General features: G+C 42.4%; 1 protein-coding gene across 9 annotated transcripts in view; it reads right to left on the bottom strand.

The window, feature by feature from the left end:
- Window positions 1-5,425: 5,425 nt before the first annotated feature.
- The window catches only part of gabrb4 (gamma-aminobutyric acid type A receptor subunit beta4), a 67,105-nt gene continuing 57,350 nt past the window's right edge, over window positions 5,426-15,180 (bottom strand). The window contains exons 7-10 of one of the 9 annotated variants that reach the window (XM_008295922.1): window positions 9,524-9,676; window positions 6,793-7,049; window positions 6,051-6,140; window positions 5,426-5,779 (exon numbers count right to left, since the gene is read on the bottom strand). In XM_008295922.1, the coding sequence (XP_008294144.1) occupies window positions 5,426-5,779; window positions 6,051-6,140; window positions 6,793-7,049; window positions 9,524-9,676 (854 nt within the window). Of the gene's footprint in view, window positions 5,874-6,000; window positions 6,005-6,050; window positions 6,141-6,715; window positions 7,050-9,523; window positions 9,677-15,180 lie in introns of all 9 variants that reach the window. The other 8 variants (XM_008295930.1, XM_008295925.1, XM_008295921.1 and 5 more) reach the window with 8 other exon arrangements.

Here is a 15,180-nt window from a genome sequence, read left to right as displayed (position 1 = left end):
ACAATTACGGTACAAAAAACCAAATGCATTTTTTTTTCTTCCAGTGCCAGTATATCAGATGAGTTTACATTTTCCTTTCTTTATGATAAAACAACAACAACAATAATAACAATCCATAACAAATGCAACAAATACAGGAAATCAGAAAAATGAACACAGAAATGAACAAAAAATCTTTTTTTTTTTTTTACTAATCCATACTGAAAAATAAATGGGCTGTTGATCTTGTGGGTTCTTTTCGTTGCCAGATATCGTAAAAGAGTTGGAAAAATCTTTCCCGGCCTACTGGTTGGGACGGTCTGCCCGGTTCCGAACAGGGAGGTGCAGGAACTGGGAGTCGGCACAGCTTCCTGCAAGTATCCTCAAACAGCAACAACAACCAGAGGCAACTTATTAAAGAGGAAAATACAGGGAACACCCACTCAGTGTGCAATCACATGGCTTACGTTCAGATGCTACCGGCGAGCATCCTTTACATCCTTTGTAGTTGAAGGGCGTCTGATGTTGATGCTTATGCTGAACCTGATAAAACTACAGCATGCACTCGGTGCATCTATTCCAAATTGCGTGACATACAGTAAATACATTTTTTTTTTTTTTATAGACGTACGCGTTCGTGACTCGCGCGGATCACGCGGCGTGCGTACGCTCGACGGTTACGTTTGTCCTCCAGTTTTACGAACAGTTTGTTTCACAAGATTTATAGAGCTGGCTGTAAAACAAGTGCAATTTGAGCATGTAAACACTGGATCTTTCTTTTTCCTGGCTGTGGCGATGAGTCGGATGGCGTGGAGTAAAAATATATGAAAATAAACCTTTCAAAACTCAGGTCATGCAAAACAAAACCTACAAGGTGCACACAAGATAATGAACGCGCCAAGCGGAGTTCCTCCAACAGCGAGGAGTGTGTCGGCCCGGTTCTGGTGTTCTGGTGGAGGAGGTTCACTCGCACGTCTTCCCAAAGTGGAGTCAGCAGAGAATGACTCGTAATTTTTTTTTCATATTAGATCCCAACTGGGAATTATGGCAAAATGTGAAATGGCATCTAACCCGGCGCGCTCCACAAACATCCCAGAACCCGGTGTGGCGAACAGAACCACACGACAGCGTTCGGTTTAGTTGCTTCTACAGAACTAAAGGACGTTTGTGGACGCGTTTTCTCCAAATTTTGCTCTCACATAGCTAAAGAATACATGTATGCTACCTTCCTGCACAGATTTCTGCAACCGAGCAGCTGCACTGGGGGCATCTGGCTAAGTGCCTTGCTCAAGGGCACACGTGACTGTCTTATTGAGGAACAGGAAAGAACATCCCACTCGCCTTCTTAAGGCAACCCTGCTCCTCTAGCCTCTATAAGCCAGCTAGCCGAGCGTGCCCGTAGCTTTCTGAGTAGACTCGTGAGTGACTGGTTGAGGTAAATGCAGCAGGTGTGCAGTGCTGAAATCTCCCGCTGAGGTCCGATCGGGGGAAATGGGAAAGCTCAGCTACGGATTCCCATTCGCTCACAGTGCACCGAGGCGGCGTTAGGAGGGAACAGATAAAACCACCAGGATCTCCGTCCGTCGCTGTTGGAGGGACTCTTGCGTCGATCTCTACCATTATTTTGTCGGCACCGTGTATTTCTTGTGTGTCGTTTTTTTTTGTTTTTTTTTTTAGGTTTCGTTTGCAGAAGTATGCCAATGCTAGAGAAGCTGTCCATGCCATTAGCAGTGAGGCTAGCTGGTATTACGAACTGCCATGTTTTTGTTCATGCATTAAGAACTATTAAGTGAAAGATATCATATTTACAGTACAATTCACATGTAATTACACATATACACTAGAGGCAAGAAAATTCACATTGAAATCAGTTCAACACTTTTTTTTCCTCCTCCTCTACTCCTTGTGTCAAAAAGAAACCTATTTTACTCTCTCTCTCTCTCTCTCGCTCTCGTAGAAGCAAATATCCTAAAAGGAAAAAAAGCATCGAACAGAAGATCCTCACAGCTTTTTTGGGATGAATGTGCTGATTTCATGTTCAGAAAGCAGGTCTCACATGTGGCGACTGAGATGAGCGGCGGGTAGATCTACCGCGAGCATGCAAGGGCTGCCAATGGTTCTCCTCCGCACGGGAGTTCGTTAAAGATATGCATCGACTGTGTTCAAAAGAAAAAAAATAAAATAAAAATACCTGAATAGGCATGTTTTGTATTCGCGTCTGGAAACCTGAACCAGAACTTGATACACGTGTTCGGCTACATTACAAAACGTACGGTAAGAGCATCTCATTGAGATCACGCTTTTTAGTCAAACATGTTCCATTGATTTACTTAAACAGTTATGGTCGCCCATATTTTTTTTTGTTTCATTATTTTTTTTTAAACAAACAAACATGTGCTTATGTTGCACTGGAACAAACACCTCACAGTCTGACTGGACGCTCAGTGGACAGTTTGACGAGCTGTTGGTGTGCAGATCGGGATGAAAAAAACAAACGTGTTTGTATGAACCTGCATTCGTTAAGCCAGAAATCCTGCCTGTAACATAAACACCCCAAACTCAGGGGCTGAATATATATATTATACCAATAATGGAATAAAATCTAATCCGATTCTCGTCTGAAAAAAAAGAATCGACGGTCAAAAAAGAGAATCTTTGTCACGTTAGAGCTCGTTTGTAAGTTGCAGCATACGCGTCACAGGGATGTAGGTGATGAGTTAAAGGGGAACTCCAACAGTTTAACACATCAAAGTCAGTTCACAGGTGTTTGGGGAGCTGATGCTGCTGCACATGTGGAGTAAAGCCGTGAGTGGCGTCGGTGCGAGGCGGAGATTCACCGACGGTTCATGTGCTGCAGGTGGCCAGATTGAACAAGGCAGGATGAGAGGAGTTAAAACAGCTTCTCTCTGCTCTGAACCGTCCATCCAGAGCCTGACAGTGGACAAAAAAATAAGAAAACTGGTATTTTTCTTTTTTTTTTTTGTTTTTAGATTGCATTTTCAAGTTTGCATTTCAATCAGATCTCATTTCCATTCGGCAACTTTAGAAGAACTCTGGATTGGCCGCTCTCTGCTTACTACAGTACAATACTGAATGCTCACAACAGAACCCGCCTCGTCAAGAACTTTCACAATGTTCTCGGCCACACGTTTGGACTCACAGATGACTGAGACGACGGATCCGTCAGACGTAGAACTCGCTGTCTTCCTGCTGCTCTTTAACTCTGCCTGCACATCTTTACTGGATATTTTCTTCTTCTTCTTTTTTCTTTCTCCAGACAATGATGCATAAAATTTAAACAAAAAAGAAATACTAAACTCGATCACAGCTCGGGCCACGACACCGTACGAACTTCACGAAGACTTAAGGAGACAAATTGGTTTCTGATCAGTTTTTGGACGCGTCTTATGCGTTACTACAGAGAGGAGAGGAGCTTCTGATGATGAATGGATGCTTCTTCTTCTTCTTCTTCTTTATCCACACGTGTTTATATCTTTTACCTCTTTGCACATCATTTATACATATAACTGTTTGTGGAGGTGAAAACGCTAAACTGCACTTCAGATGAAGCCGAAACATGGATTTTCTTTCCTGTGCTACGATGTCCGACGTCCGCTGAGCCTCAGTCATCTTCACTTCGTCCAAACCTAATTCAAATTTGGAATCTACTGTCTATAAACATGATTATCTGGTCGGATTTTTAATTATTTTTTTAAACACGTATATAAATAAAATAAAAGATCAAGGTCCTACAGTACATTTTCTTCTTTGCAAATGAACCTGAGTGTTGAGAATGCAGTGTTTGCATGTGTTTAGGAGCGAAGCGACGACGATGCATATGGATTATAGGCCTTTTGGTCGTGGTTTCATTCAATTCATGGCTATTTAATCATTTCTCGCGTATCAACCCCCGATCAGGCTTCTGATCCTCGGGAGTGTTTTTTTTTTGTTTAACGGCACTGACTGAGTTTGAGTGTGAAATGTTGAATCGTTTCTCCCCACACCTTCGGCCGCCCCCCCCCGTCACCATCCCGATCAAATCAGCAAAAAACTCTCAACACAGAAAGAAATGCGAACAAAGAAATACCGAATACCGAGTGACAACTGGTCAAACTGTGGGCGGATATGTTGACTCTTTTGAATATACATGTTCTAACATCTTCACTGTGGAATAAATCTCAAACGAATCACAAAAGCAATCCCACCCCCTCCCCAAATCCCATCCCATCCCATCCCATCCCGTCCCACACATTTTCCTTTTTAGCAAACACAAAGCAGGATATGACGTCAATGAACTCTAAAGAGCGCGTGAATCGATCATCAGGAGGAAAGAAACAGCACGAGTATACTTTCATGAGAATACTGAATGATAAAATGTACAGAATATGTTTTTTCTTCTTTTCTTTTCTTTTCTTCTCAAACAATCAGAATGAGTAATGCATACCTTTGACTCTTTTATCTCGTAATGCCCTAGCTCTAGAACATGTTCTGACACTCTCTGAAATCACAGTATTTTTCAAGACAAAATCATATCTACAATAATCAGTATTTGTTTTTAACCATAATGAAAAAGAGCCCCCCCGACCCGTCCCGCCATCCCAATCCCCCATTTCTAAAAACAACATGAGAAGAGAAAAGGAATACAAGTTTGACTCTGGGCGGGAATGCAGCGGTCAAACATCCCATCCACGCGGCCTGCTCGAATGGAGGCCGGCGCTGATGTCTGATAAAGAGAACGATATCACTTCAAAAAACCCAAGGAACAACACATATTCCAAACAAGGTTGCTGTACATAGTAGAACCGGAGATTTCCGTGCATGTTATCCGTGGGTGATGGCGAGGGTGAGGAGGGGTGAGGAGGGGTGAGGAGGGGAGGGGAGGCAGGTGAGGAGGGTTTCGGGGTGTCAAGGATCTCACTCAGCTGATGCCTGAACAGACAAGCCACCACTGACTTCATGAGCTGCAGAAGAGGATTTCTGATCACAATAAGTATCAATAAAAAGTCGATGGGACTCTGAGACATCTTTTCTCTCTCAAGAGCTTTCACTTCCTCTTTTTTCTTGTTTTTTTTTTTTTCTTTTCTTGTTTTTGTTTTTTTTTTTTATAGCAAAAATATCATGCAGTCTTTAGTTCCAAAAACCCCGTGGTGGGATCTCTTGTTTGTTTGTTTGTTTGTTTGTTTGTTTCAGGAGGAAAAAGAAACTCAAAGCCTTGAAATTCTTCTCTCACAATTATTCTTAAACATTCAAGTCATCCTATTAATACTTTGTACAGCAGAAAGGTCCTTCAGGTTTCACACGGTGTGTATATATAAATATAATATATAGAAATATGCATATACATATGTTCAACTTGTATATGTGTATACATATTTTTTTGGAACTGTATCAAAGCCAATTTAATGTGCTCTCAAAATATGGCCCATGATTCCTAGTGGGATGCACATCAATTCACATAGTACAACCAGTAGATTAGGTTGAAAAATCCAAAGGTGATGGGGAAAATGACCCGGGACCACTTGTCAATGGTGCTAACATCTGACAGGTTTGGGATTTTCAACTTGAGCTTGGAGGAGCGTCGTCGTAGCCGGCAGTTGGCCCGGCTCCGCATGGCGCTCCGGTCCAGCGAGTGGTGGCTGAAGCCGTCGCGGGGCGCCATGGGCTTCCTGAATTGGACCCCGGAGCTGTCGAAGGACATGACCGAATTCCGAGAGTCACTGACGCTGCTCCCCACGTCGGAAGGCATCACCTCGTTGTTCATCTCCAGTGTGGTGAGGAGGATGTTCCCGTAGGCGTCCACCTGCGAGGAGAGCGGACCGGCAGTCAGCGAGGGCTGCAATGCCGAGCAGCAGCAGCCCCAAAAGAATCCCCTTAAAGTACTTATGTTAACCCCCCTCCCATCCCAGAAAGCTGTCAGGCTTAAGCAAAAATGTAGGGATGATATGGAATGTCATCTCTTGCATGCAACAGATTTAGTTACCAAGTTTCTATTAGTACTTTGAACAGCCTTAATCATCAGACTTTACTGTGAGGGCTGGCCTACAGCTGATATGATTGCTAAATAAATGTACCCCAACTTTTCTTTGTTCCTCGAGATACAGATTTCTTCGCTGTGTAAATGACCTGAAGGTGTTGGTTTGAAACGGCACGGAAATGGAGTCCTTGCAATGTGAAAGAAAAATGAAGAGAACATTAAAACGGCTATAAAATACTGGCAAATAAGCACATTTTCTTTTTTTTTTCTTTCTCAAAGATTACACAATGCATAAAGACATAAAGTTAACAGGAACAACTTCTGAATAAGCATTTAGTACTTTACAAACACACACAGAGAACAGAGGGCCGGGCTTCATTCACTCTGAACGTTTTTAGCGTCTCTTATTTTGGGAAATTGTTCGATTTAGCGGGAAAACACGTGTTAAAACACAAGGTGACGGAGCGAGAGTGAATCAAGCCCACAGCATAAACATAGACAACAACCTAAATAAGAAATGAGAATGTTTACACCACTGTTGAGCTCGATGAATAGGTATCCCAATGAAAAAAAGGGGCTACGCTCGATTAAAAAAGCAGTCAGTGCTTGAGGGAGAAGCAATGGATGACGGTGGGTGAGTTGGGCTGTGGTGGTGGTGGTGGTGGTGGCATCAGTAGGCTTTTGGAAGATTACTTTGGGGGACTAGTGTTGGTGTGTCTCTGGGTAAAATGACTGTGGCTGGAAATCTCATATGCACAACACACAGATCTGGTTTTGTACTTGAACTCTGACTGACACAGAGAAGTGGAGTAAAGAAAAAAAAAGATAAAGATGCAAACCTGTTCCCTCAGGCGCTTCTCTTCGTATCTTGTGCGCTCGTTGTTGGCTTTGTTCAGCCTCTCATTGATTTTCTTCTGTTGCGCAGGGCCCCGGCCAAAGAACACGTAATTTACAAAGGCATATTCAAGCAGGGCCAGGAACACAAACACAAAACAGCCCATGAGGTAGACGTCGATGGCTTTCACATACGGAATCTTTGGGAGAGTCTCCCTAAGGTGGGTGTTAATTGTGGTCATGGTCAGCACCGTTGTCACACCTGAGCACAGCAGCACAGACAGAGACACAGAGCTCACCGTCAGACACACTTGTTTTATTACAAAGAACAACTTATTATTGTAGTTTTGATGCAGAACAAGTATTCAGATCACCTAACAACACTGCATTGGATTAATAGGAATGAGCAGCTTGTTTGTCAAGAAAATTTCGAAGCAAACTTTTGAAAAGTTGAGGATGAATTCCTGCGTAAACTAATAAGGCAGCAGAGTTTTGTCAGAAGGTGGCGGAGACAAAATCAGCTGCCACCAAAACCCTCAGAGAAGAGGAAGAAACAAAGAACATCCTGGGTAGCTACGAGACATAGACTGTATAAAAGATGGACGTAGCAACCAGCCCTGAAAAATGAAGCCAACCCGGAAGTGTCAGAAACCTGCAATATCACTACGTCCACTAGCTGCTGGCTCCACAAAGCCCTGGCTCCTATAGACTGGAATTGGAAAGAAGTGATCACAGATCACGAAATACTGCATTCCTACAGCTCAGGATTTTTTTCTTATTAGTTTTCATGGTCAAATCCAGAGATCAGGTGGCCAATCTGAAAATAAATCAATACTGAATTTTTAAAAATCGTCAGCGACTATACAGACGAAGCGAGCAGAAGGCGGTAAATGTGGGCGGGGCAGAGAGGGCCCGCCTCTCAATCCGTCTGACCAATCGCTGCTCCTATGGCTCCGCCCCCCTCCGACGATTTTTGCGTCACTGGCTCCAAAAATCCAAGATGTCAACCAGGAAGTAGCAAAACCCTGGCTTCATTTTCTCAGTGCAGAAACCAACGGGTGACATCATGGTAGCTACGTCCATCTTTTATACAGTCTATGCTACGAGACAGCGATGGAGAGAAGTCTTGAGGAGCTGTTGTGATTATTCTCAGACGTTTTCGGTCGTGTTTCGTGCTGCCTGAAGGCGAGGCGACGACAGAATGACAAACAGCTGATCAGTCATGTAGGTTAAACGGTGACTACGTCAGAAATGATTCAGAAAAACGGTGTTCACATCTCCCATGAAGCACATTAAACTCTTTCAAAATCACGAAATGTGCATAAAAATCCATTATGGAAGCACAACTAGATGGTACAGATGTTGGGTAAATATGCTTGGTTCTGCCGCTGTTGCGTATATGTGGCACTTCTGATATTTATATCTGTTGTTTGGCTCATCGAGTCAGTTGTACGGAAGAGGATTAGGTCCACTGAAGAAAAAAATAATAAAAATCGGAGAAAAAAGTCGGAATTCTGACTTTTTTTCCCCCAGAAATTGAAAAAAAAATCTCCCAGAATTTTAGTATTAATTTTTTTAATGTTCTGGGAAAAAGTCAGAATTCTGAATTTTTTCTCCGATTTTTATTATTTTTTTCTTCAGTGGACCTAATCCTCTTCCATACAGTTGCACTAACGCCCAACACACAGAGAAAGTTAACAGCTATTCTGTCTTGTTCTGGTTGTGCTGCTTCAGCCTGTCATCAGAGAACATACAGATAGATGACAACTTAGAGGAAACAGCAATATAAAGTGTCTCAGTGAGGTGTCGTGCTACCAGAACAGCTCCAGTGCACTTTAGCATTGATTTTCCAAATCTCTGAACTCAAACAGAGAGATTCCCTCATTTGGTGTCCAATGATGGAGGTGGAGAGTGCCGTCTAATTAATACTCCCTCTCCCACAGGGGTTCAGCTGAGATGAGACTTGGTGACTGAAGGCTGTATCGAATGATTCACATCTTTTTCATCAAACCCTTCAGTGAGCCCTCTGGATGAGAGTCATCCTGGCGGAGGCCACGCCCATCAGAAGACAAACGTGTCATCACAGGTCAGGACCAGGACAACTTTGTCACCAGTATCCCTCATGTCACATTATCTGTTATTTACAGAGCCTCTAGATTCTGTGTTTTTGGAGTGTAAGTTAACGCTGCTGCTTCATGGCGTCCACAGCATTTAAATAGTCCTCATATGTTTTGCACAGGGCGAGAAATACGAGTGCATCTGAGAGTTATTATTATTATCATCATGTGGACACACGATAATTCAGACATAAACTGGCTGGTAAATGAGATAAAAGTCATCAGTAGTGGTGGAGTAACGGCGTGTTTTGGGATAGTGTGACGCTCAGCGCGTTGCTAATTAACCGGGATACATTTAACACTCTATGAGTTGAGCTCTCACATTAATTTCCTCGTCATTACTTTCTACATGCACACCAGTGTTCCTACTTTGGGGGTTTACACTGTAGTCATCATTTGTGGAACCATCAAATACGAGCAAAAGGAATTCCACGGGAGCATTTTGACCGATGCTGTTTGCAGGATGTATTTTGTTGGTAATGTGTCGCCTGTAAATGCAGACAATTTATGCGACAACATTTAGCATGTGTGACAGCCGCGTGTCCTGCGATAATAAATGGATTCTAATCGGGACAGTTAGAAGTTTAATAATGCAGCGGTGGCGGCGGCTGTGTCTTACCCAGGGCCACCCGAGCTGCAGAGGCATCATAATTGATCCAGAAGGAGACCCAGGAGAGGATGGTGATCAAGATGGAGGGCATGTATGTCTGCAAGATGAAATATCCAATGTTCCTCTTAATCCTGAAACTCAGCGAAAGCCTCGGATATGAACCTGTAAGGAGAAAGGATGGAGTGATAGTTTTGGAAAGGAGCGGGGCAAAAGTGAAAACACACATCAGTGGAGGAAAAAAAAAAAGGGAAAGAAGAGGGAAACGTTGGCACAACTTAAAAGTTCCAAAGTCTGCACTTTGACAACGCGCAGGGTAGTCATTTCTCCATTTGTTCAGATGGAGCACTTAATTTCCCCAAAGCGATGGATTCCTTTCCAGGGACAAGTTCGATTCCAATTAAACATGGCAGAAAGTCGCAAACACGGCAGATTTTTCTGCAACCCCCTATCTCAGCAGGCAGCTCCAGCATCCCTCTGAGAATTGTCACAGTGAGCTGCTCTGCTTTTCTTTCGCACTTTCTCTGTCCTCTAAACATTAGCAAAAGGGCATTTTAAAGGTGGATAATTGCAACGCATGCCTGTACACCGAGAGAGAGGAGAGGAGGAGGAGGAGGAGGAGGAGGCAGGATCTGTGTTGTTGCAAGGTGCTAAATCATTTATTGTACATTTTGCAGGAAAATATCGGTGGTTGTTGCCAAAAACATTCACTGTTCTTTTGACTACACTTTAATTTAAACTACTAGAAAAGTGCAACACGAACATCAAGGCAGGACCTCACAGCTCCCTGTTACCTACAGACAGATATTTATGGGGTTACAAACTACACACGTTGCTCTAAGCGTAGTTAAACTCTGCACTATGCGTCCTAACAACAGTTTTATTTCAGATCGCTTCACATAAACCCGATGGTTTTAATCTAAAAAGCTCTTTGCTTTGGGGGGAACGCACGGTGACGAATGACCTCATCATCTCCAGGTTCCTGTAAATCTTTTAATGAATCAATACCGTAGCACACATACTTCATCAGGTTGGAGACAAACGCCTTAGATCAGCCCAGTACATGCCAGATTAACGGTGGCGACAAACGTTCCTGGGTTTCATTAAACTCCAACATGAGAATTATGCATACGTTTGACTTTGTCCTGCTTTTAGGATCGCACAGCTGCTGGAGGGGGTCGGCTCTGAAACACATCCACCTTTCATAAACAAAGAGATCTGATCTGAAGCAACACGTCTAAAGCCAGGTCTGCATCTTTGTTGGTAATAAGCTGACATCTGGCTTAAACTCTTACGTCTGTAAAGTCAGTTAACTCAACCTAAACACTGAAGACAGGGTGAATGAGCTGTTCTGGCTTTCTAAGGTGAAAAAACAGCCACATATTGGGAAAAAAATCTAACTATATATCTAAGAATCACTAATAACCACTTTATTTATCTTCTCTGAAGTATCTGCTGGTTGCTTGGAAACATCAAGTCGGCCTCAGCACATCAGGAGATCACTGCTCTGGGCCAAGAAGTCGTCCAAAACATAAGCTGTCACTAATAATCAGTGGTTGTTGTACAAATTCAACCAGCTATATTGTGTTAATAAGTAAAGTTTCTGCCTTTTATAGGGGGAGGAGCCTTCAGCTGTTTTACAACCAGCCTCCAGTCTGGGTTCAGGAGGCAGACATCCTCTCTTCTCTAAGACTTTCTGCAGGAGCCTAAATCTATTTCTTTGGTTCTGGATTTGGTTCTTATTTTACCACGATTACTTCTATTTGGTTTTGATTTTTTGTCCTACAGTAACTTTGATATAGATTATGATTAACATTTTTATTTTGCTGAATTTATCTGTTATTTGGTTAAATGTTGTTAATCGTATTTTTTGGATATTTGACTTCTGTGTTAGTGTGCTGTTTTGGTTTATTGATTTGTTTTTGATATTTTGGTTCACTATATTAGGGTCCCTTAAATTTGCAAGGGCTCTTGGGAAATGAATGATGGCATGGAGCCAAACAGTTTTTTGACTGCACACGCTTTGTATCCTCGTTTTGCTTTATGTTTCCGTCTGTAAATTTTATTTTTGTGAACTAAAGAATCTCTTTTTTCAACCGCTACTTGGTGACAGCTGGATTTTTTCGTTGGAGTACACCCAGCCAGTGTATGCAATGTGGACATTGGACAGCTACAGGGAAAAGTGAGTCAAGCTGGGCTTCATGAACTTTAGACCATAAACTTTCCTTCATGCTTACAGTCAGAACTGGCTCCAGTGACCCTGAACCCTCCCTCAGTTATGCCGCTATAGGCCCACCGACCCCCCATGAAGCCCTGAGCATCATCTCCTCTACAATCCCCTCTTCTACTCTCCACCACTGCATGTCATTAACTTCCCTCTCCTGTAGTTTGTGTTTTGTTCTTTCTGCAGGTATTTCTGGCTCCAGAGCTGCATGTTCCTGAGCTGTGCTTAATGGTCCCATCATTTATTGTTCTCTTGTTTGTTATTCGCCATCTCTCCCTCTCTCTCTCCCCGTCGTCCTCACCCCGACCAGTCCGGGCAGATGGCGGCCCTCCCCGAGCACCCAGTTCGGACGTTATCAGCCCATTAGATGGTCGTTATCATCGCAAATCATTCCCACGCATATGGACCAGGAGGGATCTCCTCGACCTTCTGGTGGGCCAGAAGGTGCATTATCATCCATTCTGAGCGTTGATGAACACAGACCCGGTGATGTAGGTGACCTCTCGCGGTCGTGTGAATGGGTGTATGTGGAATTGTCGCCCTGGAAACATGTGGGAAACAAAACCCAGATACCTAAATAATTATCCTTTTCTGCACAAGTAGGTTTGAAGCCTAAACATAACCCGTCACAAACACGAAAAGAAAAACAGAGACGGAACGTAAAAGTCTAACTAAAGTCAAAACATACGATAAGACTTCAACTAAAGTCTACTTGGTTATAATCTGCTGACTGACACCACCTCCATCCTCTCCAACCTCCAATCTTTAGTTGGTCCTTGTAAGTGCAGAATCGTGGCTCCAATGCCGGTAAAAGACAAAGACAAAGATGTAAATAAAACTGAATTAAACATATGCTAAGCTAAGCTAACCCATTGCCCACCGTAGCTTCGTGAGATGTGAGTGTTATCAATCTTTTCATTGAACTCTTTGCAATAACTGAGTTCCCAAAGAAAAATTAAGCTAGTCAACATTCATACACCTACCACCTACTGTACTTGCTATTATCATATAGTTTTAGGTTCTTTATTGCACAACAATATCCAAGAGTACTGTGTCTCCCTGAGGTTCTCCTGTGGATGTCTCTGGATCTGGAGCTCCTGAACTACAGCCTCACCTTCTGCATCCCACTACCCCCACCACGATGCCTCCTGTTACCCCCACCAACCACGAAATGGAATATTTCATTGGTCCATTTGAAATAGAGAACAAAAGGACAATAACCTCTTATAACTTGTTTATCTGTACATTAAATTGTATAATTCATCCCACACCCACCCAACCGGTCCAGGCAGATGGCCGTCCCTCCCTGAGCCTGGTTCTGTTGGAGGTTCTTTTTTTTTTTGCAGACTGCTGAAGCTTGTAGGGAATCCACATGTTTGGGATTGTTGGTGTTTCTGCCTTTGTTTAGCGCTATGAGATGACTTGTTGTAAATATGCGCTGTACAAATAACATTGAATTGAAGTGAATTTAAATTGTTTTGCATCTAAAAACTCAATTTGAAAAATAAGTCACTTGCTTTAGTTGAAAGTAGTGGAGAACAAATTAAAGCACGTCTCTGTGAAATGCAGTAAAGTCGATGTAAAAGTAAACCCTGGTCCTGTACGTTTATTGTCAGTGAATTAGTTGCATCATACGTGGCTCATTCTTCAGCTGCACTTTGTTTACTGCACGTCTGTTAACGTGTTAGAAATACGTGAAAATATGAGTTTCTGTGCTGAAAATGAAATCATCTTTCTGTATGACCACATGTTAATGACACCTCAGTTCACCAAATTTCACACCTTTTGATTCCCAACAAACTGCTTCTATGTGATGAACTCTTTACCAACAAGGTTCTGATGAACTAAAACAGATCAAAAACAATATTATATAGCGCTTTCAGAGTGGATTAATGCAATTTTTAACTAATTTTAAACAAGTTTCACGTCAGTTTGGACAGGTTTGAGTCCTGTTAGACAGTTTTTGAGTCAAGTTTCAAAGCACTGAAATAGTTTTTAATTAACTTCAGACAGGTTTCAAGTAATTCTGGGTAATTTTGTGTCCTTTCGTGCAATTTTTGAGTCCATTTTGATGCATTTCGGGGCATTTCAGACCATTTTTGGCTAATTTGGGACAGGTTTCGGGTCAGTTTTGGATGAGTTTGCATCCATTTGGNCTTGTAAGTGCAGAATCGTGGCTCCAATGCCGGTAAAAGACAAAGACAAAGATGTAAATAAAACTGAATTAAACATATGCTAAGCTAAGCTAACCCATTGCCCACCGTAGCTTCGTGAGATGTGAGTATTATCAACCTTTTTCATTGAACTCTTTGCAATAACTGAGTTCCCAAAGAAAAATTAAGCTAGTCAACATCCATACACCTACCACCTACTGTACCTGCTATTATCATGTAGTTTTAGGTGCTTTATTGCAAAACAACATCCAACAGTACTGTGTCTCCCCGAGGTTCTCCTGCTCCTGTTCTCTCTGTGGATGTCTCTGGATCTGGACTCTCCTGAACTACAGCCTCACCTTCTGCATCCCACTGCCCCACCATGATGCCTCCTGTTACCCCCACCAACTACGAAATGGAATATTTCATTGGTCCATTTGAAATAGAGAACAAAAGGACAATAACCTCCAATAACTTGTTTAACTGTACACTAAATTGTATAATTCATCCCACACCCACCCAACCGGTCGAGGCAGATGGCCGTCCCCCCCGGAGCCTGGTTCTGTCGGAGGTTTTCGGTTCCTTCCCACTGTTGCGGACTGCTTGCAGGCTGCTGAAGCTTATAAGGAATCCACATGTTTTGGATTGTTGGTTGTTTCTGCCTTTGTTCAGCGCTTTGAGACGACTTGTTGTTGTAAATATGCGCTATACAGATAACATTGAATTGAATTTAAATTGTTTTGCATCTAAAAACTCAATTTGAAAAAATAAGTCACTTGCTTTAGTTGAAAGTAGTCGAGAACAAATTACAGCACGTCTCTGTGAAATGCAGTGAAGTCGATGTAAAAGTAAACTCTGTTCCTGTACGTTTATTGTCGGTGAATTTGTTGCATCGTACATGGCTCGTGAGTTTCATTCTTCAGCTGCACTTTGTTTGCTGCACGTCTGTTAACATGTTAGAAATACGTGAAAATACGAGTTTCTGCGCTGAAAATGAAATCATCTTTCTGCATGAACACAAGTCAATGACACCTCAGTTCACCACATTTCACACCTTTTGATTCCCAACAAACTGTTTCTATGTGACGAACTCTTTACCAACAAGGTTCTAATGGACTAAAACAGATCAAAAACAACTTCATATAACGCTTTCAGAGTGGATTAATGCAATTTTTAACTAATTCTAAACAAGTTTCAAGTCAGTTTGGGCAGATTTGCATCCTTTTAGGCAGTTTTTGAGTCATTTTTGACAAGTTTCAAAGCATTGAAATAGTTTTTAACTAACTTCAGAC

Source organism: Stegastes partitus, unplaced genomic scaffold, assembly GCF_000690725.1.
Source record: "Stegastes partitus isolate 25-593 unplaced genomic scaffold, Stegastes_partitus-1.0.2 Scaffold1087, whole genome shotgun sequence".
NCBI classification, from domain to species: domain Eukaryota; kingdom Metazoa; phylum Chordata; class Actinopteri; family Pomacentridae; genus Stegastes; species Stegastes partitus.
The sequence above is the reverse complement of the archived record's forward strand: the minus strand, read 5'-3'. Positions and strand labels throughout refer to the sequence as shown.